The sequence below is a fragment of the Chionomys nivalis genome, chromosome 4 (assembly GCF_950005125.1).
Source record: "Chionomys nivalis chromosome 4, mChiNiv1.1, whole genome shotgun sequence".
Lineage (NCBI taxonomy): Eukaryota > Metazoa > Chordata > Mammalia > Rodentia > Cricetidae > Chionomys > Chionomys nivalis.
Genome location: NC_080089.1, coordinates 24,054,765 through 24,075,163, shown reverse-complemented (window position 1 = coordinate 24,075,163; position 20,399 = coordinate 24,054,765). Strand labels below are relative to the sequence as shown.

The window sequence follows — 20,399 nt, the reverse complement described above, 5'->3', positions numbered from 1 at the left end:
AATGATGGATCCTGTTTTCATATCCATCCTGTTAGCTTGTATCTTTTTATTGGGGATTTGAGTCCATTGATATTGATAGATATTAATGTCTGATAATTGCTAATTCCTGTTAATTTATTGTTGGCAATGGTAGTGTGTGTGTGTGTGTGTGTGTGTGTGTGTGTGTGTGTGGTGTGTTTCCCTTCTTTGGGTTTTTCTGGTGTAATATTATCTATTGCTTGTGTTTTTGTGGGTGTAGTTAACTATTAGAGTTAGAGTTTTCCTTCTAGTATTTCTATAAGCCTGGGGTTTTGGATAGATACTGTTTAAATTTGACTTTGTCATGAAATATCTTGTTTTGTCCATTTATAGTGATGGACTGTTTTGCTGGGTATAGTAGTCTGGACTGGCACCCATGTCTTATAATCTGAAAGCCTTCAGTCCAGGCCCTTCTGGATTTTAGTGTCTCCACTGAGAAATCTGGTGTGATTCTAATAGGTCTGTCTTTATATTTTACTTGGCTTTTTTCCCCCTTGCCACTTTTAATATTCTTTCTTTGTTCTGTATGTATAGTGTTTTTCTTTTCGGATCCAATCTATAAGCTTCTTGTGACTTTATAGACATGTCCTTCTTTATGGTGGAAGAATTTTCTCTATTATTTTCTTAAATGTATTCTCTGGGTTTTAAAGCTGGGTTTCTTCTCCTCCTTTCATTTCCATGACTCTTATGTTTGGACTTTTCATAATTTCCCAAATTTTCTGAATGTTTTGTGTTAGGAATATTTTAGATTTAGCATTTACTTTGACTGATGAATCTATTTCTGGTATTGTGAATGTTAGTCCCAAATGAGGAGGCTTCCATGTAGGCTGCAGCATGATTCCACTCAAATAACAGAACCAAGAAAACAAGTGACCCAACTAAAGATTACAGGCTGTGGAACTGAACACTTCCTTCTCCAAAGAAAAATAAAAGGCTAAAAATATCCCTCATTATGTTTATCACACTTAAAATTATATTTCCATAAATATAACTTCAAATTACTCTGAGATTTCATCTTACCTCTGTCAAAATGACTAAGATCTAGAACATTATAGCAACAAATGCTGATGAGGATGTGAGGAAAGAGAAACGCAATTCACTGTAGGACTGCGAACTGGTCCAGTCACTGGGCAGTCATGGGGGAGGATCCTCCAAAGGCCAGAAATTCATCTTCCATATGACCAGGCTCTGCCCCTCCTTGGCTAATGCTCAAAGGAATTGACATCCTACTCCACAGATACTTGCTCAACCATGGTCATTGCTGCTCTACTCATAATAGCTAGGGAATGGAACAAGGCTAAATGTCTTTCATCTGCTGCATAGGTAATGGAAATGTGATACATGTATAGTAGAGAATTGTATTTAGCTGTAAGAAGAATGAGCTGACGTGTTCAGGGAAATGGATGGAACCAGAGCATGGACTGAGTGAGATACCCCAAACCTATAGAGACAAGTACTGTATGCCTTTCTTTTTTGCAGATCTTAATTCTGGAAATTTAGATATGAGAAAATTTTCCTTTGCTTGAAGAAAAACTCATATTTGCACAAAAGTAGTAGAAAATATTTGATAAAATATTTTTATTAATTTTTTGAGAATTTCATACGATGTATTTTAATCATACTAACTACACTTCTCCCACTAACTCCTCTCAGATCCATCCACATCTCTCAATCCCTCAAATTCAGGTACTCTTTTATTTTATTTTCTAATAACCTACAGAGCCCAATATCTACTGCTGCTCACAAACTCCATGCTGTATGGCCCTCCACTACAGTGTTGTCGATGTGCTAGGGCCACATTCTTAAAGGGAAATTGACTCACCCTTGCACAGAAACCATCAGCGATCTGTCCATAGCTCCTCAGTTAGGGATGGGGTTTGTGAACCCACTCCCCAGTTATACAAAAGTGTAGACTAGCTTGATTTGTTGAGGTCATGTGCAGTCAGCCCCAGCTGTGTGAGTTCTTGATTGAAGTAATCCTGTCCCTGACACGTCCAGAAGACATACTTCAGAGAAGCAGCTTGTACCCTTCCCCATCCTTGACCTTGAGATCTTACCATATTTCTTATCCTGCCCCTTTAACCACTTTTCTGAGTCTTGGCTTTAGCTGAGAATAATGTTCGGGAATATAACTGTTTCCGTTTTCCAAGAAATTAAAAGGAAGTTTAATTTTTTTGTTTTTTTGTTCTTTACAATTATCTTCATATTTAAGATGTATATTGCCCTGGGGTTGTTAAGTACTTGATTATACTGTGACAGTGTCATCAAATTCAATTCCTTGCCAATACACTGAACTGTAAGTCAGCTTTCCTTCTCTTCCCATTCATGTACATACCACACTAATGCATCTCATTTGGTTTAGTTTGGCTATTTTGAGTATCACTGAATACTGTAACTGAAGCACATGTTATTTTTAAAAGTCAAATTCTACTTATTTTCTAGCTAATCCAAGGCTGTGCTTGGTGGAGTGGAACAATTATCTTGAAATTCCTGACATCTAAAATTTGTGGTGTTTCAGACCATGTAAGTACTCTTTACTTACAACATTAGCATCTCTGAAGGTACATCCCTGGCTATGAATCTGAAGCAGCCTGTTTGTATCTCTTCATTTTAATGAGACTCCAGTTTTGTGTCCTTTATTTCTACACCCCTCTTTCCACTGGAGCTTGATCAGATCTCTAAGTGTTACAGACTTAAAGAAAACTGTCATAACTGGCTGTGGTGGTGCATTCCTTTATCTGAGCTCGTAGGAGCCAGAGGCTAATGGGTCTCTATGAGTTCAAGATCAGCTTGGTCTACAAAATTCCAGGACAGCCAGAGCTATACAGAGAAACCCAGTCTCAATACCTCCACAACCACCATCTCCCCTCCCCCCCCCAAAAAATAAAAAAAATTAAGGAAGGAAGGATGGAAGGAAGGAAGGAAAACTATCTCTCTGTCTACCAGCAGCTAACAGTTTCTAGTCACTCCTTGGCTTGGGATGGGATTGTGTATCCAACTTTCTTGTCCATGCTGGGATTTGGTCTGACTTAGCCTTTCACAAGGATTGTATATTGTAGCGATGGCTTTTTTGTGTCCCACCCAGTTCTGAGGCTGCTTACAAAATAATCATTGACTTAATATTAACTATAATTTGCCAATGACTCAGACTTATTATTAGCTAGATCTTACAACAAAATTAACTCATTGCTATTAGTCTATATTTTGCCATGAGGCTCATGGCTTGCTATCTCACATCTTACTTCCCCAGTGGCTGCTGATTTTTTTTCCCTAACTCTGCCTTCTTTCTCTCTGTATTCAGTTTGGCTTTCCTGCCTAGCTACATTCTGCCCCACCATAGGCCAAAGCAACTTTATTCATCAACCAATAAAAGCAACACATAATCACAGCATACTGAAGGACATCCCACATCATTTCCTCTTTTCTGTTTAATTAAAAAGGAAAGTTTTAACTTTAACATTGTGAAATTATGTGTAACAAAACAGGTATTAAGCAATAATTACAGTTATAATAGTCCATTTGCATTTGACAAAATTAAATAAAATACTCTATCATCTATCTATCTCTCTGAGTCTGAAGTTTCATATCTAATATCATATCTTTTATCATAGCTAAGAAAAATTATAACTATATAGTCTTCAACTCCATCAAAGGCCCCAGAAAGACATAATATTCCCAGAATAAACAGGAAGTACAATCAGTCGACTTTCAAAAATGCAAGAAATGACAGAAACAGCTGACTGTCTGGTCAGTCACCCAAAGTTCTTCTGTAACATTGTGGCATCCATCTTCAACCTACAGGCCTAGAGTGTCTGGCAGATTTCTCAGGGAAGCAGGAAATTTGAAGGATTGTCCTGCCTATTTTGGGAAAATTCATTAGTCCCTTCCTTCTGTGTCCTGCAGAATGTCTGGAAGACTATTCCGTGAATCAGGAACCCTGAAGGACTGTCTCACCTTGTTTGGCAAGTTCAGCCTTCATTTTCTGTGGGTCCTACATGTCCAGTTTATACAGTATATTGTCAAGCAGTCTAGGCCAGAGCAGTTTCTTGACCAAATGGGTGGCATTGCCACTTTGAAAGAAACTCCATAGGAGCTTCTTTGATGCCCATCATCCTTGTGAAGTAATTGGTGCTGCCAGGAGCACACATGTCTCAGTGTCAAGAGAAGTTGAAGTTTTTAAAACATTTTAAATGCCATATTATGTAGGTCTTTGAAGTGTTTGAAGACTACTTATCCTTCTGAAATATATTTCTTATATCTAGAAAATCTATCTAACATGACTATAAGTATGACTATTAAAGATGACTATTAATTTGTATTTCTTAACTATACATTACAATTTTTAAATGAGTAGCATAAACATAATACCTTAAGCAAGGGTAGAAATATATATACAATATAATAAAATTGGCTTTAAATTTGTGTCAATAAATCAAAATCCATACCAATGTATTTTAAGATTTACAGTATTTAAGAATTACAGTAGATTCAATAATCTACCTTTTTCATCATTTCTATATTATATGCCCCATTTTTCTTCAGAAAGAGATTGACTATGACCACTAACCATTTATAACCAACCCACTTTAAATGTAAACAAACATTTATATATAATATTCTGAGAATTTATGAGTAGTTTTCTGTACTTCCTGTTGATTGGTGGTGCTGGTAATCTTCTGGAGATTCTAAGAAAATTTAGAATTTTGGTCAAGTCCTGATGGGTATTTAGTGTGGTTGATTCATCTCAGCCAGTAGCTTTGAAGCTGTTGTGGATGTTGGATCATCTGGGACATTGTTTTCCCTAGAGACCTTTCAGGGAGTCTGGCTTGATCAAACCATATTAATCTGGAAGCAATACACAGCTTCTCATTTTCTATGGAAACAAAAGCAGAACCTCTTTTCCAAAGCAACATATTCTTAGACTTAAATTCTGAAGTCAAGATGCCTTTAAAATACATATGTTGGTTAGCTTAGCAATCCCCACAATCAACTATCTCTCTACAGTTAGCTCATTAACAGTCAAAAATTCAAAGAAAACACAATAGTTTAAGTATACATAATCCAGACTCCCTGTGTATTTTTCATCTTTACATGGCTTATGATAATTTTTATTGTTCTATTTTTCAAGAACTTTATCTTAATCTATGACTGTCTCTATCCTTTTTCCTCTGCCTCTCAAGAATACATACATTTTTAAAATCTACTGTGACTCATTTAGAGGTTTCTTTTGGTCTGAATTTATCTTTATGGTGTATCTGTAATCCTTTCTGATCACTGCTTTAAACTGCTGAACAGGCATGGTTAAAACCATAGTGGTCACTTTGGCTGTTGGCTTCACCCCATTTTACTTTCCAACATGTCAGAGACACATTTAATCACAAGCTCTGAGAGCATATTTACTGTTCCAACTTTGGGAATCAGTGGGTCCATGCTTCCACGTAGTGTGAAGTCCACTAACCTTTTTTCTCTGTATGGCATGAATCAATGAAACAAAAAGTTGGCTCTTGGAGAAAATCACCAAGATCGACAAACCCCTATCCAAACTAATTAAACAACAGAGAGAGAAAACGCAAATAAATAAGATCAGAAATGAAAAGGGGGACATAACCTCAGACACAGAGGAAATTCAGAGAATCATTAGATCTTACTACAAAAGCCTGTATGCCACAAAACTGGAAAATGCAAAAGAAATGGACATTTTTTTAGATAAGTACCATATACCAAAGCTAAACCAAGACCAGGTGAACGATCCAAATAGACCTGTTAGTCATGAAGAACTAGAAACTGTTATCAAAAATCTCCCTTCCAAAAAAAGCCCAGGACCAGATGGTTTCAATGCAGAATTCTACCAGAACTTCCAAGAAGAGCTAATACCTATACTCCTTAATGTATTTCACAATATAGAAACAGAAGAGTCATTGCCAAATTCCTTTTATGAAGCTACAGTTACCCTGATACAAAAACCACACAAAAATCCAACCAAGAAAGAGAATTACAGTTTGGCTTTCCTGCATACCTATATTCTGCCCTGCCATAGGCCGAAGTAGCTTTATTTATCAACCAGTAAAAGCAGTACATATTTGCAGCATACAGAAGGACGTTCCACATCAGTATATGGTGTCCCTACTGCTGTTAAGCCCATAGGTGCTGCTGCCCTGCTGTGTTAAAGTTATCTTATAGTCATCAGCCTCTTCTGATTATTACATTTTGCACCACCTTCCACACTGATCCCTTAAACATTGGAGGGCTAATTATTCTGTACTCTCTTATTCTCTGCCCCTTGTGTAGTTGTGGGTCTCTGTGTTAATCACTATTTATTGCAAATAGAAGTATCTCAGTTGAACTATGAGAGACATAATGATCTATTGGTATAGTAATAAGCCATAAGGAGTCAGTATTAATACTATGCTTATTTGACAGTGTAATAGTAATAGGATCACCCCTGGGGTCTATAACTTGTTTAGCCAAAGGTTCTTGGACCAATAATGGTGCCAGGTATGGGTTGCATCTTGTGGAGTGGGACTTAAATCCAATTAGAAAGTTATTGTTTATGCCAGTGATGATCATGCCACAGTTCTCACTGCCATTATAAAATATTGACCAAAGCAACTTGAGGAGGAAAGAGTTAATCTAGTTTCCATGTCACAGTCCTTAGTTAAAGAAAGTCAGGGCAGCATCTCAGCAAATAATCTGGAGGCAGGAACCAAAGCAGAGCCCAAGGAGGAACACTTCTTACTAGCTTGTTATCTATGGCTTGCTTATCTTGTTTCCTTCTCCAACCCAGTGTCCTGGGGTTGGCTCTACCCAGGGCAGACTGGACCCTCTGCATCTCTCATTGATTTAAAAAGATTCACCATAGACATACCCACAGGACAACCTGATAGAAGCAGTTCCTCAGTTGTGGTTGTTTTTTTTTCCAAAAGACTCTAGTTTTTGTCAAATTGACAAAAAAATAACCAGCACACTTGATATTCCTATTTATTTTCAGTAGTCTTATAAGTCATTGCTGAATATATTCATTTCTTTAAATTTGATTTTTGATGTGGAGGCACACCTCTGCATCTTGGATTCATCTACTCTATTACACTTGGGCAATATCATTTATCCATATAATTTTTGTTCATTTTGCTTCATTTTTTTCCAGATTCGCTTGAGTGACCTTATAGCAGCCAGAATATTAAGATACACAGATTTTGATACCTTAATATACACCTGTGCTCCTGAATTTGACTTCATGGAACGAGCGGTATGAATGTTTTTCTCCTTTTATTCTCTGCACATATAATGATTGCGTTCTTTGCTAGTTTTCCATTTGGTTTGAAATACAAATTTGGAAACACACGACCTACTCTATTTTCTGTAGCGTTGGCTAGCCATGTGGCATTTTTCAACAATTTTACCTATAAAATCAATGCCTAATAGTCTATTTCTAAAAAAACTCTAGATGATGGCTAAAGCAGTTAATTTAGGTTAAATGTCTGATCAAAGTAATCATAGCTATTCCAAAAAAAATTGCTTTGACTAGTGCAGGCCACTGAGAGACCAGTTAGAAAAATTAAATTAAAAAAAATTTAAGGAAAGTTATTCTTACTATATTATTATCCTAAATATTAAAAAATGTGTTTAAACATAAAGCAAATAAAACCAGCCCACAAATCACAATCCCAGAGAACATAGACAACAATGAGGACACTAGGAGAGACATAATCTACATGGGAAGTAGAAAAAAATCAAGATCTCCTGAGAAAATTGGGAGCATGGGGACCTTGGGAAAGGATTGAAGGGGAGGGGAGAGGTGTCCCGCGCAACCGTCTCGCCAGCAAGAACGACGCGGCACACACAGGATCCTTCTGCAGAAAGCTTTAATGCATCTTGAGAGGGAGAGCATAAGCTTACAGAGCGGAGACCCCAGAGGACCAAAGCCCAATCCTTTTATAGGTTAATAGTCCTCGCCTCCGACGTGTCACGCTCTGACTGGTTGCAGCTCGTCAGCCCATATGACGCCACGGGAGAGGCAGAGAACAAGGGATGGAAATTTCAGTTGGTGCTGCCGAATGCAGGCGCCATCTTGTAATGGAGTATGCAGGGGTGGCTCCCCACATCTCCCCCTTTCTAATATATTAAGGCAAATAGGCTTCCCAGATTATTGAGGGTAGAGACAGTGGTCATACTTCCCACAAGCAAACATACAGGACTTGTACGAAAGTCATCCCTAGGTTTATCGAGACCTGAGATGCTCTCGACCTGTCCTCTGCCGTTTTTCTGGGAAAGGGAGATTAAGGCAGGCAACCCTTATGCAGTACAACATGTCTCTCAGAGAGGGTGTTATAGCAGCAACTCTCTGTGCGATGCGCTTCGCTCAACACCCCTCTTGGGATGAAAGGCCAGACACTCTACCCTGTGCAATGAACCTAAGTTCCGGGTGTGCAAGAGCTGTCCAGCGAATAGCCTATTGCTTGAGCATAGTTAGCCAGATGTCAGTGGGAGCCCCCTGTTCTAGGGCGACAAGAGCCTGTGCAATCACCACCTTGTCTCTTTTGTTTTGGGTTCTGAGCCTGCAAACCAGCCAGAGGAGAACACCATTCTGCAGCAAACAATCACACCAAACAACCCCACCCCCACCCATCCTTTGAAATAAGAAACAGTCGAGGAAATCTAGGAAGACAGCCCCTCCATGAAGGACAGATCAAGGCGGGTAGAGTTGATCTAGACAATGGCGGCTCTCAACTCGCGAAGCGTCTGTTCAAATTCAACGGTCCAGTTCTGCAAAATGAACTGCAAAAGACTTATAGACAAATTAGCTGCTCTGGTAAAATTTTCATACTGAATGGAAGTAACACATAGGCCAGGGAGCTTTTGCTCGCAGCCCGATTGTGCCATCTGCCATAGATGACTGTAGCATTGATTACAATATTACTGTTAGATCCCCATCTAGCCTCTTTTAGCCAGGCTGAGGATTGGTTACAGGAATCACTATTATTTTGTTCTTTCACCAGGAAGCAAAGGCTCCCTTTAAGGGAGATAGTCCTGTTTTCTTTAAGTTCTTGAATTTGTTCATCTTTGGGCAGAAAGGCAAGTCCCAGTTCTTTATTAGTGGCAAAAAATCGGGGGAAAACTTGTGCATTATACATTACCGGCATTGGCAATGGGAATGTCGACATTATTCCCCAACGTGGCTCCCCTTGAATTACCAGAATCTTAATCATCAACAGCATCACAAGAAGCGCCCTGTTCTTTTTCTTTATGTTGCTGGTCGGTTTCATTTTCCTGCTCCAAGACAGTTCTGGTGAGTCTCTCAGGGACCCAAAAGGGATTTTCTTCATCCTGTGGAAAAACACAAACAGCTCCCCTGGATCTTATTAAAATAGGATCTGGGCCTTTCCATTCATTAGTCAGCACATCTTTCCATTTTACTAATTCCTTAGGCCGCTGTGGGTCCGAGCAATGTCTCTGTGCTGCGGTTTGATCATTTTCATCCGAATTTAAAAAATTCACAGTAAAAAGTGCTACAGCAATAGCAACCCTCGGTACTGGGGGTAAGTCCTGTACAATTCCCCCTTTTTGTTTTATGAGATAAGATTTAAGCGTACGATGTGCACGCTCAATAATACCTTGTCCCTGAGGGTTGTAAGGCAAGCCTGTAACATGTGTGACTTGCATCTGTGCACAAAATTGTTTAAATTTTTGAGAAGTATAAGCAGGTCCATTATCAGTCTTGAGGCATCTGGGCTTTCCCCAGGCACTCCATGCCTCGAGGCAATGTTGAATAACATGGCAAGTTTTTTCCCCTGTAAGTGGCGTTGCATGGAGAACACCAGAACAGGTGTCTATTGACACATGAACGTATTGTAACTTTCCAAATGAGGGGACATGAGTAACATCCATTTGCCACACCTGTAGCGGTAAAATTCCTCTGGGGTTGATACCTGTATGACGAATAGGAAGAAACTGACAGCAATTGTGACATTGGGTAACAATATCACGGGCTTCTTTTCTGGTTAAAGAGAAGCGCCTGCGTAAAGTCTCAGAGGTGACGTGGAAGTTATTATGAAAAGCCTTGGCAGCTTGTAAGGGTGAAGCAAATGCGGCTGCAGCCAGTCGCATGGCTTTGTCTGCCAAATCATTGCCAAGGCTCATTGGTCCAGGGAGGCCTGAATGGGCCCTAATGTGAGTGATGAAGAAAGGAGCTTTCCTATGCAGTAGACAATCCTGTAATTTTTGAAAAAGAAGTGCCACTTTGCTTGTGGATTTTATAATCCCGGCAGTTTCAAGCAAGTTAACAGCATTGACTACATAAAAGGAATCAGAAACAATATTGAGAGGGCCCAAAAATTTTTGAAAAACTTCCAACACCACCAGGCACTCCACTATTTGAGGGGAGGTCTCTGTATAGGATCGTGAAAACACCCTGGAGCCTACAACGTAGGCTCCAAGACCGCCCTTTGAACCATCTGTATACACCACCAGCCCATCCTTCAATGGGGTGGGTGAAGTCACTCGGGGAAAAACTATAGGGTGTTCCGCAGCAAATTGTATCAAAGGATGTTTAGGATAATGATTATCAATCTTTCCTAAAAAGGTGGTGACCAAAATGGCCCAATCATCAGAAGTGGCAGCCAATGTTTGTACTTGGTGGGAATTATAAGGAACTATAATGGAAATGGGGTGCTTGCCAAAATGGCCAACAGCTGCCTTCAAGCCTTTAAGGGCAATTTGAGCTATGGCTGCAGGGTACCAATCAATTATTTTTTGAGGGGAAGCATGTGGATGGACCCATAAAAGCGGCCCATTTTGCCAAAGCACTGCAGTGGGCAACTTCCTTGTTTTGAACACGCATAGGGAAAAGGGTTGGGATGAATCTATACGGCATAATTGTGCCCCTTCAATGGCCCTTTCCACTAAAAGGAGGGCAGCTTCGGCTGCAGGGGTTAAAGATCTGGGGGAGGTAATGTGGGCATCTCCCTCTAAAATATCAAATAAGGGCTTTAGGTCAGCAGAGGGAATCTTTAAAAATGGGCGAAGCCAATTAATATCTCCTAACAGCCTTTGAAAATCATTTAAAGTACATAAATCATTTCTGTAAATTTTAAGTTTTTGTGGAAGAATCTTATCTGGAAAAATTAAGGAACCTAAAAAATGCCCAGAATTAGCAACTTGGACCTTTTCGGTAGCAATTTGGAGGCCCCAAAACTGTAAGGTCTTAAGTAATAAAGGATAGGCTTCTTGAAGAAGTTTTTGATCTTTATGACATATAAGCACATCATCCATATAGTGAATAACTATTAGCATTGGAAATTGTTCTCTTATTGGCCTTAGGGCCTCTTGTACATACAATTGACACATAGTCGGACTATTTGCCATGCCCTGGGGCAATACCTTCCATTGGAATCTCTTATCAGGTTCCATATGATTAATGGAGGGGACAGTAAATGCAAAACGTGGTCTATCAGGAGGATACAAAGGGATGGAGAAAAAACAATCTTTGATGTCTAATATAATTAAGTTCCAATCTTTGGGCAAGGTGGAAAGCACCGGGAGCCCCCGCTGCACAGCCCCTAGGGGGTGCATTTGTTCATTAATGGCTCTTAGATCATGTAGCAAGCGCCATTTTCCTGACTTCTTTTTGATGACAAAAATCGGGGTATTCCAAGGGGAGGTTGATGGTTCAATGTGTCCCAAGGCTAGCTGTTCAGAAATAAGGCTGGTTACCGCCTTCAATTTTTCAGAGGTCAGTGGCCACTGGGGAACCCACACCGGGGTCTCTGTTTTCCATGGTATGGGTCGTGCTGCCCCAGTGGCGCCTAGGAAAAACCCAGGCCCTGTCTTCCTTGGTTGGGGTCGGGCGCCACAGGTTCTGTCCGCCCTTGTCCTAGGTGCCCTAGTCCTTTTCCCACCTTGTACCCTATCTTTCTCATAATATTGATTGCTTGTGGTGAATATTCATTAGATAAAGTAAGTCCCATGGCTTGCATAACATCCCGTCCCCATAAGTTAACAGGCAAGGCTAGTACATACGGGGTGAACCGTCCCTCCTGTCCTTCCATGGTCCTCCAAATAAGGACCGAGGAGCTGATAGTTGGGTGAGCATTATATCCCAGTCCTTGTAAAGAATGTGACGCTTCAGTAGTTGGCCAAGATTTGGGCCACCAATGGGAGGAAATTATGCTTTTGTCCGCTCCGGTGTCCAAAATGCCTTCAAAACGCTTACCATTAACCCAGAGGGACAACTTTGGCCTATCCTGGAGGCTAACAACTAAGTAAGCTGAATCCTGGCCTGAGGATCCCATCTGTCTGTCTTCTGTTTTCTGATGAGCATCACCTGGGAGGAGCAGCAGCTGAGCTATTCTATCTCCTTTACTAATAGAAAAAACCCCATTAGGACTGGAACATAATACTTGAATCTCAGGGACATGTTGATTATCAATTATACCAGGATGGACAATTAGTCCCTGCAGGGTGAGCGATCCTCGGCCTAAAAGGAGACCTACGCTCCCTTGTGGCAATGGTGTAGGCATCTGAACAGGGACAGGCTGCACCCCCATCTGGGGCATTAGTAAGAAGTCAGAGGAGGCGCACAAGTCCACTCTTGTTCCGTTTCCGGGGGAGCCTCGTCTGTTGCCTTGATAAACCTGTTCCCATATTTTTGTGGGCCCTGGGATCGAGGGCCCACTGCCCCATTTTTTGGATTCTTATTCACAAATGTCTCCATAGGAGGGAGAACTCTGCCCTTTATATCCCTTACTGAGCGACATAGCTCAGCTTTGTGGTAGCCCTTACCACAGCGGGTACAGAGGGTAGGTGGAGCCCTTTCTCTTTCTGATGCTCTACAGTCCTTTTTAAAATGCCCCGGCTTTCCACATTTAAAGCAAACTCTTTTGTCAGGCCCTTTAAGGGGGCGCTTTTGAGACTGTAAAATGGCAGCAGCCAATCCTACATTAGTAAGGGGACCACCAAGTTCTCTACAAATCCTGAGCCAATCTTGTAACCCTTTATTCTTTCTTGGGGCTATGGCCGCGCGACATTCCTGAGTGGCGTTCTCAAAGATAAGCTGTTCAGTAAGAGGCGCGGCTGTTTCAGGATCACCAAAGATGCGCCCTGCTGCCTCTGTCATTCGCGCCACAAAATCTGAAAAAGGCTCCTGGGTCCCTTGAATAAGCTTAGTGAGCTGATTATTCACTTCCCCCTTTTTGGAGAGTGCCTTCCAGGCCCTAATGGCCATATCAGCGATTTGCCGATATGCACCCCAGTGATAATCTGTTTGATTAGCTGCAAAACGCCCTTGACCTGTCAGGAGGTCGAACGTCCATTGTTGCTGTTCCGGAGTCAGAGCCATAGCATTGGCCCTGGCTTGCTCCTGTGCAGCTTCATGCCAGAGAGCTTTCCATTCCAAATATTGGCCCATGCTGACAAGCGATGCTTTCGCCACCGTCTGCCAGTCAGCTGGGGTCATGGCGGCCATGGCCAGCCTGTCCAATTGTGCTAGAGTAAAGTTGGCTGTTACTCCATATTTTCTGACTGACTCTGCCAATTCTTTAAGTTGATTATACTCTATGGGTGCATGTACCCGTCCTCCCTCTGCGCCTTCAAAAACAGGATAAGCAAGACGTAGTTTTCTTTTTACTTTCTCCGGGAGGAAGGAGAAGGACTTCCGGCGCATTTCATAAGGAGGGGGCGCTGAAGGGACTACCTGCGGGGAGGCTGCATAAGGCTGCCGCTTTCGGGGCTCTCTCTTACTCCGCAAGTGATCATCAGGATGATACCTCTCCTCCTCATATCTGGCTTCTTCCTCCTCTAGTTCAGCTTCTTCCTCAGGGTCTAAGTCTTCTTCTTCTGAACTTTTAGAATCATCGGAGCTATCGGCAATTAAAGCTTCAAGCTCTTGTAAAGGGTATAGACTAGTACTCCCTTTCTTTCTTACAACAGGCAAGGGACCTCTAGGGTCCGATGCATACACCCCCTTGTCATTAGACGCACCGGGGGGGCCATTTTCCTTAATTGGGACTGGTTTTTTCTTGCGCGCGCCCAACCTCTCACTACGCTCAGTTTCTGACATGCTATCCTGGACTTCTTCAAGGACATTTCGTCCCTCCGCTACAACAGCCCGACAGGCTTCATCCTCTAAACAGTTCTTAATAAGTTTCCAAATGGCCCTTGTCCCCTGTCTCAATTCCCCTTCTGCCAGTTTTTTATCAAGATCTTTACCTAATTTATTCCATGAGGCAAGAGTCAAGGACCCGGAGCAAACATACCAGGGAGCCACCCGATCAATTTCTTTGACAAAATTTTTAAGTGTCCGATTGGCAACTTTTATGTCTCGTTGCTTTAACACCGTTTCTAGCGCTGTAACGATAGACTGAGAGGAGCCCATGATAACGAGCAGACACCCGCGGCTTATCTACGTCCGTCTTACAAGTGCGAAGAAAATGAAAGTAAACTCCGCGTACGGCTCTTTTATCTACAAGAGACTGAGGCACGCAACAGAGTACTGCCGCTTATCTACGTCGGACTTAACGCACCTAACAATCATAACGGTGAAAGCAGAGCATAGTAGCACTCCCAGGACAATCACTATGGCTTCAACACTATCTTCCTAAGGCAGCGAGAGGTCCAAGCCAAAATCCAGAAAGGACATACCTCTCTGAGCGTATCCACCTGCAGTTCTGAATCCTCCTTGAATCCAAGGGATCTCCGATGGTGCTGACGATGTTGAGGTTCCCGGGATTTCGGCACCAGTTGTCCCGCGCAACCGTCTCGCCAGCAAGAACGACGCGGCACACACAGGATCCTTCTGCAGAAAGCTTTAATGCATCTTGAGAGGGAGAGCATAAGCTTACAGAGCGGAGACCCCAGAGGACCAAAGCCCAATCCTTTTATAGGTTAATAGTCCTCGCCTCTGACGTGTCACGCTCTGACTGGTTGCAGCTCGTCAGCCCATATGACGCCACGGGAGAGGCAGAAAACAAGGGATGGAAATTTCAGTTGGTGCTGCCGAATGCAGGCGCCATCTTGTAATGGAGTATGCAGGGGTGGCTCCCCACAGAGAGGCAGGAAGGGGAGCAGAGAAAAATGTAGAGTTCAATAAAAATCAATTAAAAAAAACTTGTAACAGGTTATTGCCTAGATAGACAAACTGCTAGTGACTCTTAGTGAAGAAATGCAGCTTAAGTTATAGAATGGTATGCCATTCACCTTTGAAAAGGCTCAGACTCATAGGTGTTAAAGCGTTGCATTGCTGTAAGATCATAGACTAAGGGGATGTAACCACGTAACATAATTCTTCCATGTGCAGCTGAAGAAAACGAGGCACATTGTCATCGAGCCCCCAGTGCAGTGCACTTCTTCAGTACACAGCTTCAGTGTGAGGCTTAGTTTTATGTTGTCTCTGGATCTGTTCTTGCCTAATACCTATAAATTCTAAGTTAACAAAGTAATGAAATTTTATTATTTCTTACCCATTAACTCAGAAACTGTTGCTGACCGCTATCTACTGGGCAGGTCACAGTAGGACTTCAGAGAGGGAGTTTCTTGCACATATGATACATAAACATAATTAGTAACGTGCCAAGTGAGTTCATATGAGAATTGGTGTAGAGAACTGTCTGCCTGATAACCTCTGCACTCTCTCTACTTTCTGTGGCTACTCTGGTGTATTTTCTTCTTAGCTCAAGAAACAGTCATGAAAATAATAGAACTTTTCAGTATAGAAAGTGAGACTGTAGGACCTTCCCTTATTAACAAATGTAAAATCTAGCATTATTCATATGTAGAAAAACACCACCTAAAAGAAAGGAAAATATATGTAGGCATAATCAAATCTAGGTTCATATATGTTATGGATAATTTTTTGCCTATTAATTTTTAATCTATTAATCTCCAAATTAAGAAAAAAATAATGGGTTGAATTATAGATTTTAAAATTATTTTTATATGTATAGTTCCTAATATTTTTTTTCTTATTTATCTCCTAGCCCACGGCTCTACTCCATAGTCCCTGGCCCACTGTTACTGGCTCCTTCATCTGGAAAATGCTAAGCTTCTCTACTTTCATGACACATATGTTCATTAATTCTACCCTCCTTCAACAAAATACATTCATCCCCTACCATAGTCCCCTTTCTTCTTTCATGACTAACACAGCAGACAAACACACACACCAATATTTCATGAGTGAAATGAATTCCAACTTCATCCATTTTCTTACAAAGTCATGATTTCAATATTCTCTACTACTGAATAAAGTTCCACTTTGCATGTTCATAACATTTTTATCCACTCAACTGTTGATAGAAACCTCATCTAGACATGGATGTGCTCGTCTCTCTGTGATAGCTGGCTCAGAGTTCTGTGTCTATGCCACAGATGAAATGTACTGGTCTTTTGATAGTTCTACTTTTAGCTATGTGAGGGACATCTGTTAGTTTCTATTGTGGCTACTCTCTGATTTCCATCCCACCAGTAGGTTCCCCTTTGTCTGTACCTTTGCCAGCATTGTTTTCTTGATGAGAGCTATTCTGAGTGGAGCAAGATGGCTAAGAATATGAATATGAACCCTTTTTCAAAACCCATTGTCTTTTCCACTTCTTTTGGACAACTATCTATTCAGTTCAATTATTAGTTAGATATTTTAGTGTTTATTTTTTAAGTCCTTCATATAATTTGATATTAAACTCTTGCCTGCTCTGGCAATTGTTACCTTTCTCATGAAGAAACTTAAAGATTTTGCATAGCCTGTTTGTTAATTCTTGGCATTATTTCCTTTGCTATGGGCATCCTTTGCAGAAAGTCCTTGCTATGATGAGACATTCAAAATTTTATCTATATTTCCCTCAAGCAATTTCAAAGCTTCAGTCCTAATATTTGAATCATGTGAGGGCTGGGGGCTTTTCTGGAGGGTAGGACTGCCAGTCATTTTCTTAAAGCCAGAGCCAGCTGACCTTTCTTTTGGATGGGCCTTTTTCTTCCCTTCTCCCTACCAGGTAACGACAAAGTTGAAGTTAATTTTTGGTATATTGTCTTAGTCAGTATTCTATTGCTATAAAAAGACATCACAACCACAGCAAACTCTTACATAAGAAAGCATTTAATTGGGTCTAGCTTACAACTTTGAGGTTTGGTCCATTATCATCATACTGGGAAGCGTGGCAGGAAGCTTGGCAGCATACAGGCAGACTTGGTGCTGGAGAGGGAGCTGAGAGTTCTATATCTGAATCTGCAGGCAGCAGGAAGCAAGAAAAACACTGGGACCAGGCTTGGGCTTTTGAACCCTCCAAGTCCACCCCCTAGAGACACACTTTCTATTAAAAACATCTCCTAATCCTTTTACATAATGCCACTCCCTGATAAATAAGCATTCAAATGAACCTATGCGGACCATTCATACACAAACAACCACATACAAGGATAGTGTTCTCAGCACATCTCAACTGGTCTTTCACCACTTTTGTAAATTTCTGAGGGCCCTCTCAGCCCTTGGAGTAGAGCCTATTACTCTTGAAGCTTTCCACTTAACCATGTCATAGAACAGCTTCTAGGTTGCTGTCTTCATTGAATGGTTTTTATAACCATTTTAATTATTTTATTCTTTGGAAATTAATAAGCATATATTTTGTTAAAGACAAGAAAATTTAAACTTTAGTAAATATCATTATGACACCCAGTTTGACATATTTACTGCTTCAAAGTAAAATTTCATAATTAACTATTTTGAATCTTTTGCTGTATTTTAGACGCCACTGAGATACACAAAGACATTATTGCTTCCACTTGTTATAGTGATTACGTACTTTATCTTTAAAAAGGTATGTAAAGATTTATCACTTTTTGTGGTTTCAAGAAAAGAATTATAATAGATTAATGCTAATTGCTCAAATCCCTTCTTACTTTTAGGTTTAATTCTTTTTATCTGTCTAAATAATTTTATTCAGGTGGTTTTGGTATTAAACTTTAAAAACCACACTATTAAAGATGCTTCATTTTATTATTTCAAAGGTGATTTTACCAATCACTGACTATGTGTAAAGAATTGCATTTACTTGAAAGCATGATGCATAAGCCAAACATGGCCACTCCCTGACCAAGCATGCGGTGTGAAACACCACACAAGTAGCTAAAGAATAAAGTCGTAGTCATGTGGCATGAGTGAGAAGTAAGGTGGTGAGTGTGAGCACATTCAAAGTCCTCATCTACTCTGAGTAGACGTGCAGTGCGCAGGAGAAAGCTACAGAACCACCAAAACAATCTTTCCTTACACATACACTGTTTTTTACATCAAAAGACCTTACCATGTTAAAAGAAATGATCTTTAAATTTTCACTAGCATATTTTCATGGTTTAAGACTTTAATGACAGAAATCCTCATGGTTACTTTTAGTATATTAGAGAATCCTTTCTTCTCTCTCTTCTTCCCTCCCTCTCCCTCCCTCCCTCCCTCCCTCCCTCCCTCCTTCCCTCTTTCTTTCTTTCTTTCTTTCTTTCTTTCTTTCTTTCTTTCTTTCTTTCTTTCTTTCTTTTATGAAACAATCCTGTCCTGGAACTTACATTGTAGGCCAGGCTGACCTCAAACTTACAGAGATCCACCTGCCTCTGCTTCGCAAGTGCTGGGATTAAAGGCGTGCACCACCACACTTTTAGCATACCGGAGCCATCTTCATTTATATTGTTAGTAGTATCTTAAGTCAACATAGGTTTGTTTTTTCCCTGTTCAGCAGAAGCTATAACATGATTCCTTACCCACAATTCCAGTTGTGGTCCAGTTGAAAGAGTTTTATATACTTAATGTTAAAAATTGCATGTCTTTTCCATGTAGTCCCTATGCCCCATTTCTTCTCCCTGTCTTTCAGCATAGAATATGAGTAGTCATTTGAATAAAGAAGGCACTGCCCTCCAAGTCTACAGCTGACTTGGCTCCTTTCCACTGGGGCAGTCAGAAGGGAGGGGAAGATGAATGGGCTGGATGACAAGAAGGCTATGTCCTCCTGTGCCCTGGTCTACCATGCTCAAAATGGAGATATTTTACAGTGTGTGTTTCTGTACTCCATCAAGTAGACCATGGCATTCTTGCCAGGCTCAACATAAACTTGGGGACTAAAGCATGAAATAACTGTTGAATGAAGGGGTATTCAGTGCAGCAGAGGATAGCTATGCTGTCTCTTTTTTTATCAAACACAGATACTCTCAAATATTTTATTAGCATTCAAACACTGCAAACCCTAAACTGGTGTGTACATAAACACATATGTACACACACACAGAAAGACACACACAGACACACACTTGTAGCCACTAAAGCTCCACTCCTTTCTGCTTCCTTGTCAACTCTTCATTCTTACCTTGCCCTGTATGACTTATTTTTCATTTCATGTATATAGCTGATGTTCAGTTAGATTTTCACTTGTATAAAAGAACCTCATAGAAGGAGGATGATGTATGTAATTAGATTCTACTGAGAAAGCATACATATTAAATTCCTACAAACTGATATTTTTATCAATACCATCAAATTGTTTGAATATGTGACTAGAATTATATATATATTATTTGATATTAAATTAAAATTACATTTACGTTTTCCTTGAATTAAATATTTTTCTATGAAACATGCTCTTAAATTAATAAATGAAATTAAAATTTCTATACTTAAATTTTATTTCTTCTAAAGATTATCTATTCAGCTATCTATTTTTACATATTCATTTGGGTTATAAGCTACTATTTTATGAAGTACGAACTTTTAGGTATCCATGGATTCTTTTGTTTACATGGTAAATTCGTTGTGGCCCAGCTTAGTTTACACATTTGCTCCTTCCCTCTCCATCATTTGGTACTTTCTTGTGAGAACTAATAATCCTCCAATAGCAGCTACCTTGAATTGAGAGTAGTTAAGAAAGCAGATGGATCAATAACTTATTTAAGAATTACCTAGAGTTTGGAGTAAAACAGGAATATAAATGAGCAGAGAAGAGGAAGAACCAGAGGAAGAGAGGGATGTGGCGGCTAAAGTGCATGGCAGAGGTTTCAGATAATCTATCTCCCCCCGCTGCCCAGCTAAAATAGTTTCAGTACTAGTGAGTGAATAGCTCTTCACATTACCAGAGCTAAGTGCTTTAGAGCTGAAATAGACGTAAGATTTACTCTACCACTTCCACTGAATATACCAGGAAGCTGCTATCTTAAGTTTATGATTTAAAGCTGGGAGCAATCTATTACAGAGGCTTTAACATAAGAAGGTGATTTTCATGGTAACACCTGTAATCTCAGGATGTGGAGGCTGAGTCACAAGGATCATTAGTTCCAGGGTGACCTAGGCGAGGGACACATTTATATCCAAAAAGACGAAAGAAAACAAATGAAGAAAGCAAAGGAAAAGAACCTTGGTGGTATGG

General features: G+C 40.4%; 1 protein-coding gene across 1 annotated transcript in view; it reads left to right on the top strand.

Annotated features, from left to right (window-relative positions):
• Window positions 1–20,399, top strand: part of Dpy19l2 (dpy-19 like 2) — a 137,719-nt gene that overhangs the window by 94,477 nt on the left and 22,843 nt on the right. The window contains exons 11-13 of the mRNA XM_057768122.1: window positions 2,461–2,541; window positions 7,163–7,264; window positions 17,745–17,816. Of these exons, the coding sequence (XP_057624105.1) occupies window positions 2,461–2,541; window positions 7,163–7,264; window positions 17,745–17,816 (255 nt within the window). The remainder of the gene's footprint in view (window positions 1–2,460; window positions 2,542–7,162; window positions 7,265–17,744; window positions 17,817–20,399) is intronic.